The 14,031-nt window shown below is 36.8% G+C and overlaps 5 protein-coding genes across 6 annotated transcripts; 3 read left to right on the forward strand and 2 right to left on the reverse strand.

Annotated features, from left to right (window-relative positions):
- Positions 1-14: 14 nt before the first annotated feature.
- Positions 15-3,332, forward strand: LOC104729748 (SH3 domain-containing protein 2). Its single transcript, XM_010448744.3, has 10 exons — positions 15-304; positions 783-896; positions 976-1,045; positions 1,154-1,305; positions 1,547-1,648; positions 1,781-1,981; positions 2,083-2,145; positions 2,269-2,421; positions 2,669-2,743; positions 2,846-3,332. The coding sequence occupies exons 1-10, from the start codon at positions 245-247 to the stop codon at positions 2,960-2,962; spliced, it is 1,107 nt and encodes a 368-aa protein (XP_010447046.2). The 5' UTR covers positions 15-244; the 3' UTR covers positions 2,963-3,332.
- Positions 3,301-6,228, reverse strand: LOC104729749 (inactive squalene synthase 2). The gene is made up of 13 exons (XM_010448745.3): positions 5,916-6,228; positions 5,757-5,799; positions 5,532-5,621; positions 5,386-5,461; positions 5,211-5,280; positions 4,974-5,123; positions 4,755-4,859; positions 4,519-4,665; positions 4,336-4,411; positions 4,076-4,164; positions 3,899-3,990; positions 3,741-3,783; positions 3,301-3,647 (listed from the first exon to the last, which is right to left on the reverse strand). The coding sequence occupies exons 1-13, from the start codon at positions 6,108-6,110 to the stop codon at positions 3,582-3,584; spliced, it is 1,242 nt and encodes a 413-aa protein (XP_010447047.1). The 5' UTR covers positions 6,111-6,228; the 3' UTR covers positions 3,301-3,581.
- A 312-nt stretch (positions 6,229-6,540) lies between these two features.
- LOC109124813 (squalene synthase 1) lies at positions 6,541-10,560 on the reverse strand. 2 transcript variants are annotated; one of them, XM_010448746.2, is made up of 14 exons: positions 10,227-10,560; positions 9,868-10,140; positions 9,300-9,342; positions 9,089-9,178; positions 8,920-8,995; positions 8,689-8,758; positions 8,246-8,395; positions 8,036-8,140; positions 7,786-7,932; positions 7,579-7,654; positions 7,347-7,435; positions 7,154-7,245; positions 6,971-7,013; positions 6,541-6,869 (listed from the first exon to the last, which is right to left on the reverse strand). In XM_010448746.2, exons 2-14 carry the CDS (start codon positions 10,060-10,062, stop codon positions 6,813-6,815), a joined length of 1,233 nt encoding a protein of 410 aa, XP_010447048.1. In that variant the 5' UTR covers positions 10,063-10,140; positions 10,227-10,560; the 3' UTR covers positions 6,541-6,812. The 2 variants fall into 2 exon arrangements, with proteins under 2 accessions (XP_010447048.1, XP_019089554.1); XM_019234009.2 differs by having other exon boundaries at positions 9,085-9,178; positions 10,227-10,349.
- A 190-nt stretch (positions 10,561-10,750) lies between these two features.
- Positions 10,751-11,809, forward strand: LOC104729751 (uncharacterized). Its single transcript, XM_087479149.1, has one exon. It carries the CDS (start codon positions 10,880-10,882, stop codon positions 11,543-11,545), a length of 666 nt encoding a protein of 221 aa, XP_087335275.1. The 5' UTR covers positions 10,751-10,879; the 3' UTR covers positions 11,546-11,809.
- Positions 11,810-12,625: 816 nt separating this feature from the next.
- On the forward strand, positions 12,626-13,942 carry LOC104729752 (small ribosomal subunit protein bS16cy). Its single transcript, XM_010448749.3, has 3 exons — positions 12,626-12,918; positions 13,005-13,050; positions 13,620-13,942. The coding sequence occupies exons 1-3, from the start codon at positions 12,786-12,788 to the stop codon at positions 13,780-13,782; spliced, it is 342 nt and encodes a 113-aa protein (XP_010447051.1). The 5' UTR covers positions 12,626-12,785; the 3' UTR covers positions 13,783-13,942.
- The last annotated feature ends 89 nt before the right edge of the window (positions 13,943-14,031 follow it).

Below are 14,031 nucleotides of genomic sequence, written 5' to 3' on the forward strand. Positions count from 1 at the left end.
GAAACCTTCTTTTCGAATCAGAGACACTCTCTATCTTTTTTGATTTCGTCGTGTTCGAAAGCAGAGAGAGAGAGAGCTTCAACAACGCCATTTTTGACGATTTTTCGAATCTCTCTTTCATTCGGTGAATTCTTCGTCCAGGTGAATCGGAGGAAGCTCGAAAGTGGAAGGAAGGTAACACGGAGATAAGAAAGAAAAAAGGAAGATTTGTGAAGAGCTGGTGACCAGGTGAACACAGAACACAATGGAAGCAATTAGAAAACAAGCTAGCAGATTGAGAGAACAAGTTGCGAGACAGCAGCAGGTGAAAAATTTCTTAAACTTTTATTTTGCCCATCTATTTAGATCTTACTTCTTATCGTTTAAGGCTTTTGATTTTGTATTCTCTTTTGTGGTTACGTTGGTTTCTGGTGAATCAATCAATAATGTGACGATGAAGAAGGGGATTAGCTTTTTTTTTCGGATCGGTGTTTTTGGAGTTAATGGGTAGTTGGATCTGAGTATGATTAATAATTTGATTCGATGTTAGATTGGGTATAATCCCTTCTTGATTGGGGAAGTTTCAGTCAAATTTGATGTTTTTGTCAAAAGGGTCATTTAGGATTTGCTTGGCTTAGATAGTCTTATATATCAAGATCAAAACTTGATTGATATGTTGAGGGGATTTGAATGATTTTGTAGTCTTAGATTAACATCTTAGCACTACCATGAGATCAGGAGGTTTGTTTCTTGAATTTGAGGTTAATTGGTAGACTGACTTAGTTTTGTGTGGAATGGTTAAGGCTGTCTTCAAGCAATTTGGAGGAGGAGGATACGGTTCTGGTTTATCTGATGAAGCAGAACTCAATCAGCATCAGAAGCTAGAAAAGCTTTACATTTCCACCCGTGCTGCCAAGGTTTTTTTTTAATATACCGTTGGCTAGTTTGATGTTTTGATTACTTTTAATTTGGACTCAAGACATTCTTCGTTTTCAGCATTACCAAAGAGATATTGTTCGTGGTGTGGAAGGTTATATTGTCACTGGGTCAAAACAAGTTGAGATAGGTGATTTTGTTGGCCCTTGAGTGTTCACGTATTGTAATTTTTTATGTCTGTTGTAGACTTGAATTGGCTCACAGTCCTGGCTTTCATTGTGTACTCATTGTTCCTCAGGGACCAAACTGTCTGAGGATAGCAGGAAATATGGTTCAGATAATACATGTACGAATGGTAACGTATTAATAAGGGCTGCACTGAGCTATGGGCGTGCTCGGGCACAAATGGAGAAGGAGCGTGGAAATATGTTAAAGGCTCTTGGTACACAGGTTTGTCTTTCTCAACCTCCACCGAAGTGTTAAGTACATAACTTGTGTATGTGATAGAACTACACAAAGAATTGCTTTCTTGTCATTGTTAGTGGAATGACTGCCATTTATGGGACGATCTGTTAGTTTTAATCTGGAGTTTTTTGTTACATACCTTCGAGTCAATAAATGTCATGGTGTTTACTTGGATCTTTCTTTATATGACTACTATAACCACATCATACTGGAATTTAAATTTTAGGTTGCTGAGCCACTACGAGCAATGGTTTTGGGAGCTCCGTTGGAGGATGCTAGACATCTTGCTCAACGTTATGACAGAATGCGCCAAGAAGCTGAAGCTCAGGTACCATGAATAGTAATACCATGAAAAAATTTGATTATCATTCATAGAAATATGGGTGTTTTCCTCTTTTTTAGAACTAGCATTTGTTATTACTACCGTGATAGAATTTTACTCATTGTCTGATATAAACAGGCTACAGAAGTTGCAAGACGTCAAGCAAAGGCGAGAGAGTCTCAAGGTCATCCTGACATCCTGATGAAACTCGAATCTGCTGAAGCAAAACTTCACGACTTAAAATCAAATATGACAATACTGGGGAAGGAAGCTGCTTCTGCTTTAGCTTCCGTTGAGGATCAACAACAAAAATTGACTCTTGAACGACTTCTTTCAATGGTAGTGCAATTGGTTGCAAGCTCTATTGTTAGGTCGACTTTGTTTTACTTACCTATATGTACTTTGTTTGAAACAACTGCATTGTTCATTCCTCATTTCAGGTTGAATCTGAACGTGCCTACCATCAAAGAGTCCTCCAAATACTTGATCAGCTCGAAGGAGAGGTTGGTGTGCATCACTTTTACAGCTTTCATTATTCTGTCATAGTGATAGTATTCTTGTCGAATAGCCAGTTCATCATTATACGAGTCAACTAAGGGAAAAATTGAACATTCTTGAACCTACAGATGGTATCTGAGAGGCAACGTATAGAAGCTCCCTCTACTCCCTCGAGTGCAGAAAGTATGCCGCCACCTCCATCATATGAGGAAGCTAATGGAGTGTTTGCATCTCAGATGCATGACACGTCAACAGATAGCATGGGTTACTTCTTAGGAGAGGTATGCCACTCAGGTCATTAATGATGTCTAGTGCCTTTTTAACAAATAACCTAGTTAAACCTTCTGTTTACATTGGTGGTAACAATTTCAAAGAGATAATAGCATTATAAGTTCTCTACGAATGCATTGGATGTAGATAAAGTGTTTCTGATTAGAGAATCGAAAGACAGGCTACATCAAGATTCCTTTTGGTCCTCGTTAGATGTGCCATTGTAACATACTATTCCCCTTTTAAAAACGTTTTCAGGTCTTGTTCCCATATCACGGTGTGACAGATGTCGAGCTGAGCTTATCAACTGGTGAATATGTTGTTGTTAGAAAGGTTCGATAGTAAACCAACTCCCACATGAGAAAACAAACAAAGTCTCCTTTAATTCAAGAGTGTTTGTTTGAAACATCCCATTTGTCTGTTTGTCACTGTCAGGTTACAGGCAGCGGATGGGCAGAAGGTGAATGCAAAGGCAGAGCCGGTTGGTTCCCTTACGAGTACATTGAAAGACGGGAACGAGTTCTTGCTAGCAAAGTGTCCGAAGTTTTCTGAGAATTCAAAGGCAACATCGTGGTTTGTCGCTGTTGGTAATGGAATTGAGTTGCTTCTGTAGAAGAGTTGTGTGTTCTGTAGAAAGAAAAAGAAAGAGAGAAAGATTCACCGGCTAAATAGATTTTGGGATTGAATTAACGTTCATGAGGATCAGAGTTGATGTGGATTTCTGCGATTTTCTGAATCTGCTACTGTTCAATTTTTAGGACCTCTCTTTGGCATTTGATGTAAACGCCTAATCTCTTATCTATCTTCATATGTGTATACAGTTATTTTTTTGGGGTCTTATTTGTGACCTTTCTTTGTTCAAATTACTTTCATTTGATAACACCTTAAAATGTTATAAAGAAGTGATTATTTTTCTATCAAATTTACGCAAATGATCATACATACACTTAACGTTGGAATCTGGTGTTGTACATTATAGTGATGATGGAAGAACTTATAACTTCATAAAAATGATTAATCAAAACCGTGCACCCTTTCTTACATCAGTACTACAGTGTTTTGCATTCTGTTTCGCTCACTTTCTAAACGCAGCCGTAAGGAAACAATCTTGATCAAACATTCAAAGAAGCTATGACTTCAAGATCTTGAAGTGACACAATCATCAGAGTCACTACTTACAATGATTTGCTTTGAGATACATAACGACTATGGCCAGTAGAAGCACAAGCATTATAATCTGCAATTTCAGGAATAGAGTAGAGTAGGATGATAAGTAACATACAAAATATGAAACACTTTCTATGGAAGCCGGATAACAAAATTTACTTACAAAGACATCCTTGGATTGTGCTTCATCTTTAACATAAGTTTTTCTGACCAGAATAAGAAAGAGACAAAGATTTATTAGAACTTTAACCAAAAAACGAAAGATCATTCTCCTGATCAACGACTGTGACAATATTGGTTATAACAAGTCACAGAGTCTACCTTTTGTGAAGGACTCCATTATCTCTGCAAACTTTCTTAATGGTTTCGAGTCGGTTTAATGTTATCACCGCATTTGGATCGTTCTTGTCAACCTATTATAAGTATAACACATATTTCACCTTCTAATTACCAGCAGTAAACACAGGAAATATACTGATTAACATATACATATATAACCTTTGATTGTAGCATGCAAGAAAAATCACAGAACACACCATAGACATCATCCATTGTCTTTGTGCGATCAATGATTTTAGCTATTAGCCCTAAACAATAGAAATCATTTGTCAATAAATCAGCTTTCATATACAAATGCATGTATGTAACGTAACTCACAAATAACTGGTTAGCCTTTGATTCTAATTAAGCCTCAGCAATTAGATGATGAAATTATGTTTAAAGGTTACAAACCCAAACTCAAGATAAAAACATTTTACCTCGCCTCAATCTCACGACGCCTCTAAAGACTTGTACATTGTTATAGCATAATGCTAGTGTTCCAATAGCCACGATCTATCGAAGAGGAAATATATATGTCATGTCAACATAAACACTTCTCAAGTTGATCTTTAAGGCAGAGTAGTATTGCATATATGTATATTAAATTTATATTCTCTAACCTGAGGGATGGCACAAGATTGAAATATTGCAGGGTCACGCAATGAAGCCAAGGATTTCAAACAATCTTCAACGTGAATCAATGCATTAGTGACCATTTCATTCAGACACTGCACTGCTTTTGTTGCATTCTCCTCATTTTTGAAGTCCTACATTATAAGAATTTACAAGATAAAGAGTTACAGTGTCTTCTAGTATAAGATCTTCATATAGTACTTGAGAGTGAAGTTATATGCACCTCAAGCTTGTCAACATATTTTCCCCAAATCTCACGAGGCCAAAACATGCGCGATTTTGGTATCTCATTAATGTCTTCAAGATAATCTTTGATAATGTTTGTTTTCTAGAAAACAAGATAACATACAAAAAATGTCAAAGATTGCAAATATAGATTCGACTAAGTAACATTGTACATGTCAAGTAACATTGTACATGTCAATGTCCATTGTGATGATACCTGGAGAAATAAACCTGTAGAATTTGAATTGTGCTTCCAGTCTGGAGTCAGCATTTCTAATTCTGAAGCCATGAAGATTTTTGACAAACCTAAACCCACAAGTCCAGCAGCATAATGGCAGTATTCATCATAGTCATCAACTGTTTCTACCTGTTCGGATACACAAATAATCTCTCAGTACCTTAACTTCTATATTCAAACTTCAAAAGTGAAACCAACAAAATCCACATCACAAACCTCTTTACAAATGAACTTGGCCATTCCTTCACCCATTCTTTTAGTTATATCTTCAATAGCCTCTTGATACCTTTTGTATGAGTTAGGAGAAAAAAAACATAAATTAGTATCGCCATATTCATTGGATCAATCAATATTAGAAACAGGACAGAATTGCATGTAAGAACTAATTAACCCTTTTTCAAGTTCCAGAAAAGCTGCAGAAACATGGTGAAACTGGTCCATCAGAACCTTGTACTCTTTCGTACCACCTAATGAAGAGTAATTAAGTTAAAACTTTTATATGAAAGATTAAAATACGAAGAGACGTTTCTTACTCACATGAAAAATGCCAGTCACCATCGTATATGTGACGGTGGAAAGCTATCAGAATTGGAAGTTTGATCTCCACTGCTACGCTTGTGTCATCCTCTGTTGTAACAAAAATAAAACCAAATGATACTAACTTTTGAAGATGAATACATTTTCAAAGAAACAAAAGACTTGGAGAAAAAGATTCATCAAATGAATGGTAATGTTTGGATACGAAAGTTATGAAGCACTAACCAACGGTATCAAGAGCTCGGAGAATCAAGTAGAACACACACACCTAATTAAATAGGAAAATGTTGGAAATAATGCTTTAACTTTTAAAAAAGGTAACATAGCTATATATATAAGTCCATGTTTATATACATTGTTGAGGCAGAGAAGAAAAATACGTACTGCGTTACGAAGCTCAGTGCCAAGTTGTTGAATAACAAGAGAAAAGCTTTTAGAAACTTTGTGGAGCATTGTATAACAGAAAGCTAAGTTTGGCTCAAGTGGGATCTGCTTCTGAGCTTTGTTTATTGCAATTTTCAACTTCAAAAGCGGATATAACTCATCCGGGTGTCTTAAAATCGTACTCAAGCTTCCCATTTTTTCTTAGAAACAGAGGAAAAAAGAAAACTTTTTTGAAACAATGGAGCATTCGTTGGCAAACAAAATGTAAGACACTTAAGTCTTAACCAGGGCCATCTCAAAGAAATGGTAGGCCCTGTTACTGTGCTATAATAATACAACGAATATGGCCCTTATCAATAAAAACCAAAGACCCCACGCCCCATGGCATATGCACACTCCACACAGAATCTCACTTTGGCCTTTGCTCTTAAGTCTTAACTTGTCACGGTGATACATGTTTATTATTGGTCCAACGAATGTTCTATAATTGGCATTTCAAATGATTTGCCGCGTGCAACACGCTTAACGTTAAAAAATACTATAATAAATCTAAGCTTGATTTACGACGAGTGTTGCCGACCTAAAGAAAATAAAAAGAGATGAACAAAAGACCAAAAGAAAGAAAGAACTTCAAACAATACTTTTGTATAAAACACAAAGGGATAAAAAAAGTAGATGAACAAATGCATGTTTTAGACAAAGAAAATAGTAACTAAAATAGAATCCATGGTTCTATACCAACCCAAGTTTATATTCTCTTGTTCTGGAAACAATCTTGCTTAGGATTCAGTGGCGTGAATAAGAATGAACCTAGAAAACCACTGTTCAATCATGATCTAAACATCTTGAATGATGGTGATACAGTCTGACTCGCTTACATTGATTACTCCCAATCACTCAGTTTGCTCTCAGATATGCAAAGACTATTGCCAGTAGAATGACAACCATTATAATCTGCATTTTCAGGTAGACAAAGCGCATAAGTTATGTATTATTATTTATTTTTTTACAATGAGATGCTTATATGGAAAAAAGGAAAAGTAAATGCAACTTACAAAGACATTGTATGGTTGTCCTTTGTCATCAACATATGATTTTCTGAAAGGAAGAGAGACAAACATTCAACAGAAACTCAACCAAAAAGAAAAATTACGAATACTAGGAAGATTAGTTGATTAGACCAGTGTAGTGAGAGGTTTAATCTAGTTCCGTTGTTGGGATCAAAGCAAATAATGTACCTGTTATTAAGGACTCCAGTGTCTATGCAGAGTTTCTGAACGGCTTCAAGTCTGTTTAGTGTCATACTGGCATTTGGATCGTTCTTGTCAACCTGGGTACATATATGTCAGATTAAAAATACAGAAATTATTTTCTAATGTTAGAACAGAGTGACAGAACAAAGAACAAACGAGAAACTAATAGATGATGTACCTTTGTTTTCAGCATGCAAGAAAAATCATAGAATGCACCATAGACATCAGCCATTGTCTTTGTGCGATCAATGACTTTAGCAGTTAGACCTAAACAACAGAGAGTTGTTCAACGTTATTAGCATTCAGATAACAATGCTTGCTAACACTTCTCAAGCTCGTTGATAATAAAAGACGATGGATTTCCCTTTCGCAAATATGGCCTGCATAATTTCTAAGGCTTAATATCGTACCTCGCCTCAGTTTCACAACGCCTCTAAATACTTGTACATTGTTATAGCATAATGCAAGTGTTCCAATCGCCATGATCTGATTAAGAAAACACATCCAAGCAAAGCAATGTTAACTTCTAAGGCATTTTAAATCTAACTTAGATTATCTAAGCAGAAGAAGTTAAAGAGAGGAATATCTACTTATATTATGATATCTCCTTCTCTAACCTGAGGGATGGCACAGAACCGAAATATTGAAGGATCACGCAACGCAGCCATGTATTTCAGGCAATCTTCAATATGCATCAACGCATTGGTAACCAGTTCATTCAAGCACTGCACGGATTTGGTTGAGTTTTCCTCGTATTTTAAATCCTACATTACAATTTACAAATCACCATAAAAGGCATTCTCAGAAAGTAGTCAATATGGGTGACATCAGATCTAACATGAGAGCTTGAAAGTGGTATGTATGTACCTCAAGCTTGTCAGCATATTTGCCCCAAACTTCGCGAGGCCAAAACATGCGGGATTTTGGTATCTCATTAATGTCCTCAAGATAATCTCTGATAATGTTTGTTTTCTGCAAATAAGAGCAGTGTTATGGATTATTCGATTAAGAGAATTGTCCAAGGCTGCAAAAGATTTGAGTAAGAAATATTGTACACCTCAAAAGACATTGTTGTACCTGTAGAAATAAACCCATTGAATTAGAAATCGCCTCCCAATCTGGTGTCAAAACCTCTGATCCCCCAGCGAGGAAGAGTTTCGACAGACCTAAACCCACAAGCCCAGCAACATAGTGGCAGTATTCATCATAGTCATCAACAGTTTCTACCTGTGTATAACAGTGAAAACTGGATAAACTGGATCGGTATTCAAATGATATCAGTTCTTCATGTAACATATCAATACGTTCTGGTACTTTCAGTACATGAATTACTACATGTCATTTCGTATAAAAAGAATCACATGGGTCATTCAAAAACAGATCTGATGTTATGACTTATGACGAGAGTAAGCATGACACAATTCTAACTGAAACAGAGACCCTTAGTCTAGTTCAAGACAGTTTGTCACCATGACTCAAAAACAAAATCAAACTATGAAAAAATGATTTGTATCACAAACCTCTTGGCAGATAAACTTGGCCATTCCTGCACCCATTCTTTTAGTAATTTCCTCGATAGCCTCTTGATACCTTCATAAACCAAGGTATAAATTATAAAAATAACAGAAATTAGTAATGTCAGAAAGCATATTTTAGAGTTTCAACAAAATCAGTGACTCGATCAATAAACGTGAAACAACATGAGTAACAAAGATAGAGCAGAAAGGCACATAGCAAATAATAGAACTAACCCTTTTTCAAGTTCCAAAAAAGCTGCAGCAACGTGATGAAATTGGTCCATTAGAACCTTGTACTCCTTCGTACCACCTAAAAGTTGAACGAGTAAAATATGTAAGTTTAAACAGTCAAATATTGACGGGATGTGAAAGATGAAGATGCAAAGAGACTCTTCAGACTTGCATGAATAGTGCCAGTCAGTATTGTAAATGTGCCGGTGGAAAGCTATCAGGATGGGAACCTTTTCATCAGTTGGTATGCTTGTATCATCCTCTGTTGCACACACAAAAAATAGGATATTAGCGACAGGAGCATGAAGAAGGAAGATGGTTCTTACATGAATACATTTTTCAAAACAAAGGTAATATTGAAAGCATAGTTAAGAGATACTAACCAACAGTATCAAGAGCTCGGAGAACCAAGTAGAACACACACACCTACAAATAAAGAAAAGGAAATTGAATAAGAAATACTGCAAAGACTAGAGAGAGAGCTGAGTACACTGATGTCATGCGAAACGAAGCAAGATATATGGAAACTTAAGAAACAACCAAAACCATATTCTATGCGTGAAAATGGTCCAAGAAAGCCTCATATAGTCATATTGACATACCACAAGAACGTATTAAGAAAAAAAATTTCCAGATACAAACCCAGTTCACTAAATACAATATGCATTTACTGCAGGCTCAGATAAACAGCAGAATCAGTTTATAGCAATCTGCAGGAACAACTAAGAGTAGCACAAAAACCAAAGGGATAAAATTAAAGCCATCGTTTCTGTAGAAGAAACCAAATAATCGCCAAACGTCAACAATAAATGAGTGTCAGATATATATATATATATTTGGATTCATCCACAAAAACTTAGCCGTTGACCAAATAAATACCAAAACACAGACGTTACTTATATATCTACATAGAGGCGGAGAAAGAGAGAGATGAGAAGAAGGAACGGTTACAGCGTTACGAAGGTCGGTGTTGAGCTGCTGGATAACGAGAGAGAAGCTTCGAGAAACCTTGTGGAGCATTGAATAGCAGAATCCCCAGTGTGGCTCAGGCGGGATCTGCTTCTCCGCTTTCTCAATCGCTCGTTTCATCTTCAGTAGCGGATATATATCATCCGGATATCTCAGCATCGTCCCTAAGCTCCCCATTGTTTCTATCAGAGAAACAAAAAAAAAAAAAACAGAGCGAAGAATCTGCTTATGGCGTCGTCTCTCGTCTCTCTCCCCCTGAAAAAAATAATGCCGGAATGAAGCAAACTCCTATGTGACGACGATCTAAGATTCAAATAAGCAGGTAAGAAGAAAACGCTCACCTGCGATGTGGATCGATTCGATTTGACCAGCGAGGTTTTCTATTTTAGAGTTTTCTTATATCATCGATGAAAACAAAGGTTTCTTCAGACTTTTTTGCCAGTGAGAGAGTCTCACATTTTTCCTTTTTTTTTATTATTTATTTTTTATTTTAATGTTTTGGGTTGATCAAATTTTTGAAAAATTGGAGAAAAAATTAATAAATAAAAAATTTAGGATTAAAATAACAAAGCGTGAAAATAATGAGTGGAGCAAGAAACGGACTACTATCGTAATAGGATAACAATAAATAAAGAGCCTTCGTTTAAAATTATTTAAATCTTTCGTTAATTATATTTTGTTGTGAAACAGAAAAGGTATCTTTTTAATCATCATAAATGGACGATTCGATTTTACAGTTGTAATTATTAATTAAGTTTTACTGTCAAAACTTTAATGCGGACGCTGAGATGGCAAAAATGAAAATGACGTGGCGAGATATAATTGGTTGTAAATACGTATCTTCAACAGTGTAACTACCAATTGGCACACGATAACACACTCTGTGGTTCTCTCCAAGTTTCCTCTCTCTATTAAAGAGGGTTAAAACTTAAACATCCTCTGGACGATACCAAAAACAAACAAGTTCTTTTGAAAATCAAAAAAAAAAAAAAAAATGGCGAAGCGATCTAGGGTTATCACCATGTCTCCTCTTGTTCTCGACAAGGAAGACGATCTCGATCTTTGGGAAGTCGTGAATCCCTCCGATGGCGAGTTCTCCGACGATTCTTTCTCCGTCGATAGTCTTTCCGATGATGACGTCATCTCTCTTGACGACGACGAAGACGAAGTTTCCGTTGTCTCGCTGTCTGTCATTACTCAGACGCTTCCTGTTGCCGACGCCGTGGATCTGGATTCAGACGACGGTGATGTTGTTGGTGATCATGGCGATGATGATGATGTCGTTCGCGATGAAGTTGATGATATCGTCGATCTTGGATGGGCTCAACGGCAGATACTGTTTCTCGGTGACGTTGGAGGTTCTCGCGGAGTCACGTACGGAGATTGTTTTAGTGACGACAGCGGAGATAGTTTTAATGACGACAGCGGAGAAGAAGAGGATCGCGGTGGTGAATATGGAGATTACGACGATTCGTATGATCTTGAGGAAGAGTTGGTTCTGCGTAGCGTGAATAAGAAGGTTGGGAGACAGAGGATGAGGAAATTGGGGAAAAGAGCAATCGCGAAGGTAGCATCGAAGAAGATGACTCCTTATTCTCACTTGAAGTATGGATGCGTTCGTCGTGGTAAGCATGGTCTCGGCATGAAATTCAAGTGCTGATCTGTTTGTTAGATCTCGCCATGGATGGACATGGATTCTTCAAGAACTCGTTAGAGAATTTCTCAATTTCCTGGGTTTTAATTGATGTGTAAATTTGCTTAGTTCAATTTCAAAATTCCTCGTTTCGGTAATTCGGATGATGTTTCTGAAGATGGCATTGTATATAACTCTCTCGCACTAGGATTTCAAGAATTTCTCCGTTATTCAACTGATTCGTTCTCTTTGTGATCGTGATTCGTTTCTTTAATGGAGTTTATCAGATCAGATTGTGGTTAGGATTTGTAGTGTTTGAATTTCACATGGAGAAAAAGATGATGATGGACGATCATAACTCTTGAATCTCTTGTTGGTAGATGATGATGAGCTATCTAGTTTTGTGTGAACTGTAAATTTGGATAACGACATCTAATCATTTTAGATTTAGTAAATGATTTAACAACATAGGAAGAAAAGGTTTTTTTATTTGGTGGTGGTTAATTTTGGTTATTTTATCTTTTCGTAAGCTTTCTGCAATTTTTTATGAATGGTTGGTTGTTGCTTGAGAAGTCAAGTCTCGTAGGATGTGAGTGGTTGAGACTTAAGACTCTAGGAGATAACCTTTATTTTCTGAATTGACTTTAGAGTTTTTGAAGATCCTGTGTCTCACGTTAGAAACTTGGTACTATGTGGTTCGTAGTTCTTTAGTTTACCAATACTAATACGAATATACGATCACAAGAATGATGCTGTCAATGTGAGACGATCCACCCCATTCCTGTCGAGTAATAGACATCCCTGACCGATCTTCTGCTTAATGACTTGGTTACTAACTATCAGAGGAAACTGATTTGGATATGGATCCGTGACTAGTGTATATATCATCAAAATAATTAGGAAAAATATGCGGATATTTTTATCCGGATTCAGATATGCAAATATATGTCCAGAGTAGAGATCAGAGTAGATAGTCACGTTCAGGATCAGGATAATAAATAAGTTTACCACTTTACCTTAAGACGAAGGGAGAAGAATGGTAAGGAATAAGTGTGAGAGGCCGTTTCTGAGTAAATTAAACGGCATGTAGTACATTCACATAACTACAGAACGGTGCGAAGTTCTTTATTGCCTCGGCCTGTTGTGTTGGCCATAGAACAAACTTGAGAAGATAAGATAAGAGGGGCAAACAGCCAAAAAAAAAAAAAAAAACCATAGCTTATAAACCTTTGCTTATCTTCTTCTTCTCCATCCTCAAAGCAGAAAAATGACGGTGAAGATAAGGCTCGCGCGTTTCGGTTGTAAACACAGACCCTTTTATCGGGTAGTTGTCGCCGATGAGAAATCTCGGAGGGACGGCAAGCAAATCGAGGTTATTGGGTTTTATGACCCTCTCCAAGGTTCGTCTCTTCTCCTTCTCCTCTTGTCTTCACTTCTCTGAAAATTCAACACTTACATTAATTTGCTTGTACCTCATCCTCCTCAGGGAAAGAAGATGCCAACAGAGTGAGCCTCAAATTCGACAGGGTCAAGTATGCTTTTTTTTTTTTTCTATATATCTTCACATTCCTCTTTGCGTGTATAATTGATACTAGTTAGATGTTGAAACTCATGATTGTGTTTAGTAGTACTGTAACACTAAAGAGTTACTCGACATTATCCATTTGATTTTTCCTCATGGGAACCCCAAAAAAACACTTTCGTTATGTGGCATTATGAACAAGTTCCTAACCTGATTAGATGAAACAGATTAATTGACTGGTTTACTTGGATTTGTTATAACTTATGTGATAAATTGAGATGCTTTGTGTTGGTTCTATGTGTGTCCGGAGCTCTATTTGCATAAAGGTCTAATCTTTAATTCTTTTGCTTCCTCTTGGTCCTGTTTCTACATTCACTAGGACTAGGAGTGTTTCTGTTTTTCTTTAACAATATAACTCTCTAGCCATTGAAAACATTTGCTTGTATGATTGTTTTGATTACACTACTCTAAAAGTCTAAATCCACTCAGTTCCTTGTAACTTGTAACTGAGCTTCAAATGCACAGCTGTTTGAAAGAAATTGATTTTCATTTTCACACATGCTACTCTGAATGATGCAGGTACTGGTTATCAGTTGGAGCTCAACCAACAGACTCAGTCGAAAACATGCTTTTCAGGGCAGGTCTGATTCCCCCGAAGTCCATGGTTGTTAAAGGTTCAAAAAATGGACAGCAATCTACTAGCCAGCATGTTTCACCCATTACAGGTGAAATCTTGAACTAGGTGTGTGTTTTCTCTAATGAGCTGAGAGAGAGAGAGAGAAAGAGAGCTTTTGTGTTGTTTATGCAGTTGATGTAATGCCTTCATTTGGTTTTCAGACTTTTGTGTATTTGAGTATTGGACCTGTTGAATTCTGAATATGAGCATGCCTTTGTTTCATCAACAACTCTTAACTTCAGGCTTAATGGGCTTTCGTAAGAGGCCCATATTTTTCAGAAATTGTGTTCATTCTCAATATCTAGATTGTGGGCT

Source organism: Camelina sativa, chromosome 12, assembly GCF_030686135.1.
Source record: "Camelina sativa cultivar CO46 ecotype springtype chromosome 12, ASM3068613v1".
NCBI lineage: Eukaryota > Viridiplantae > Streptophyta > Magnoliopsida > Brassicales > Brassicaceae > Camelina > Camelina sativa.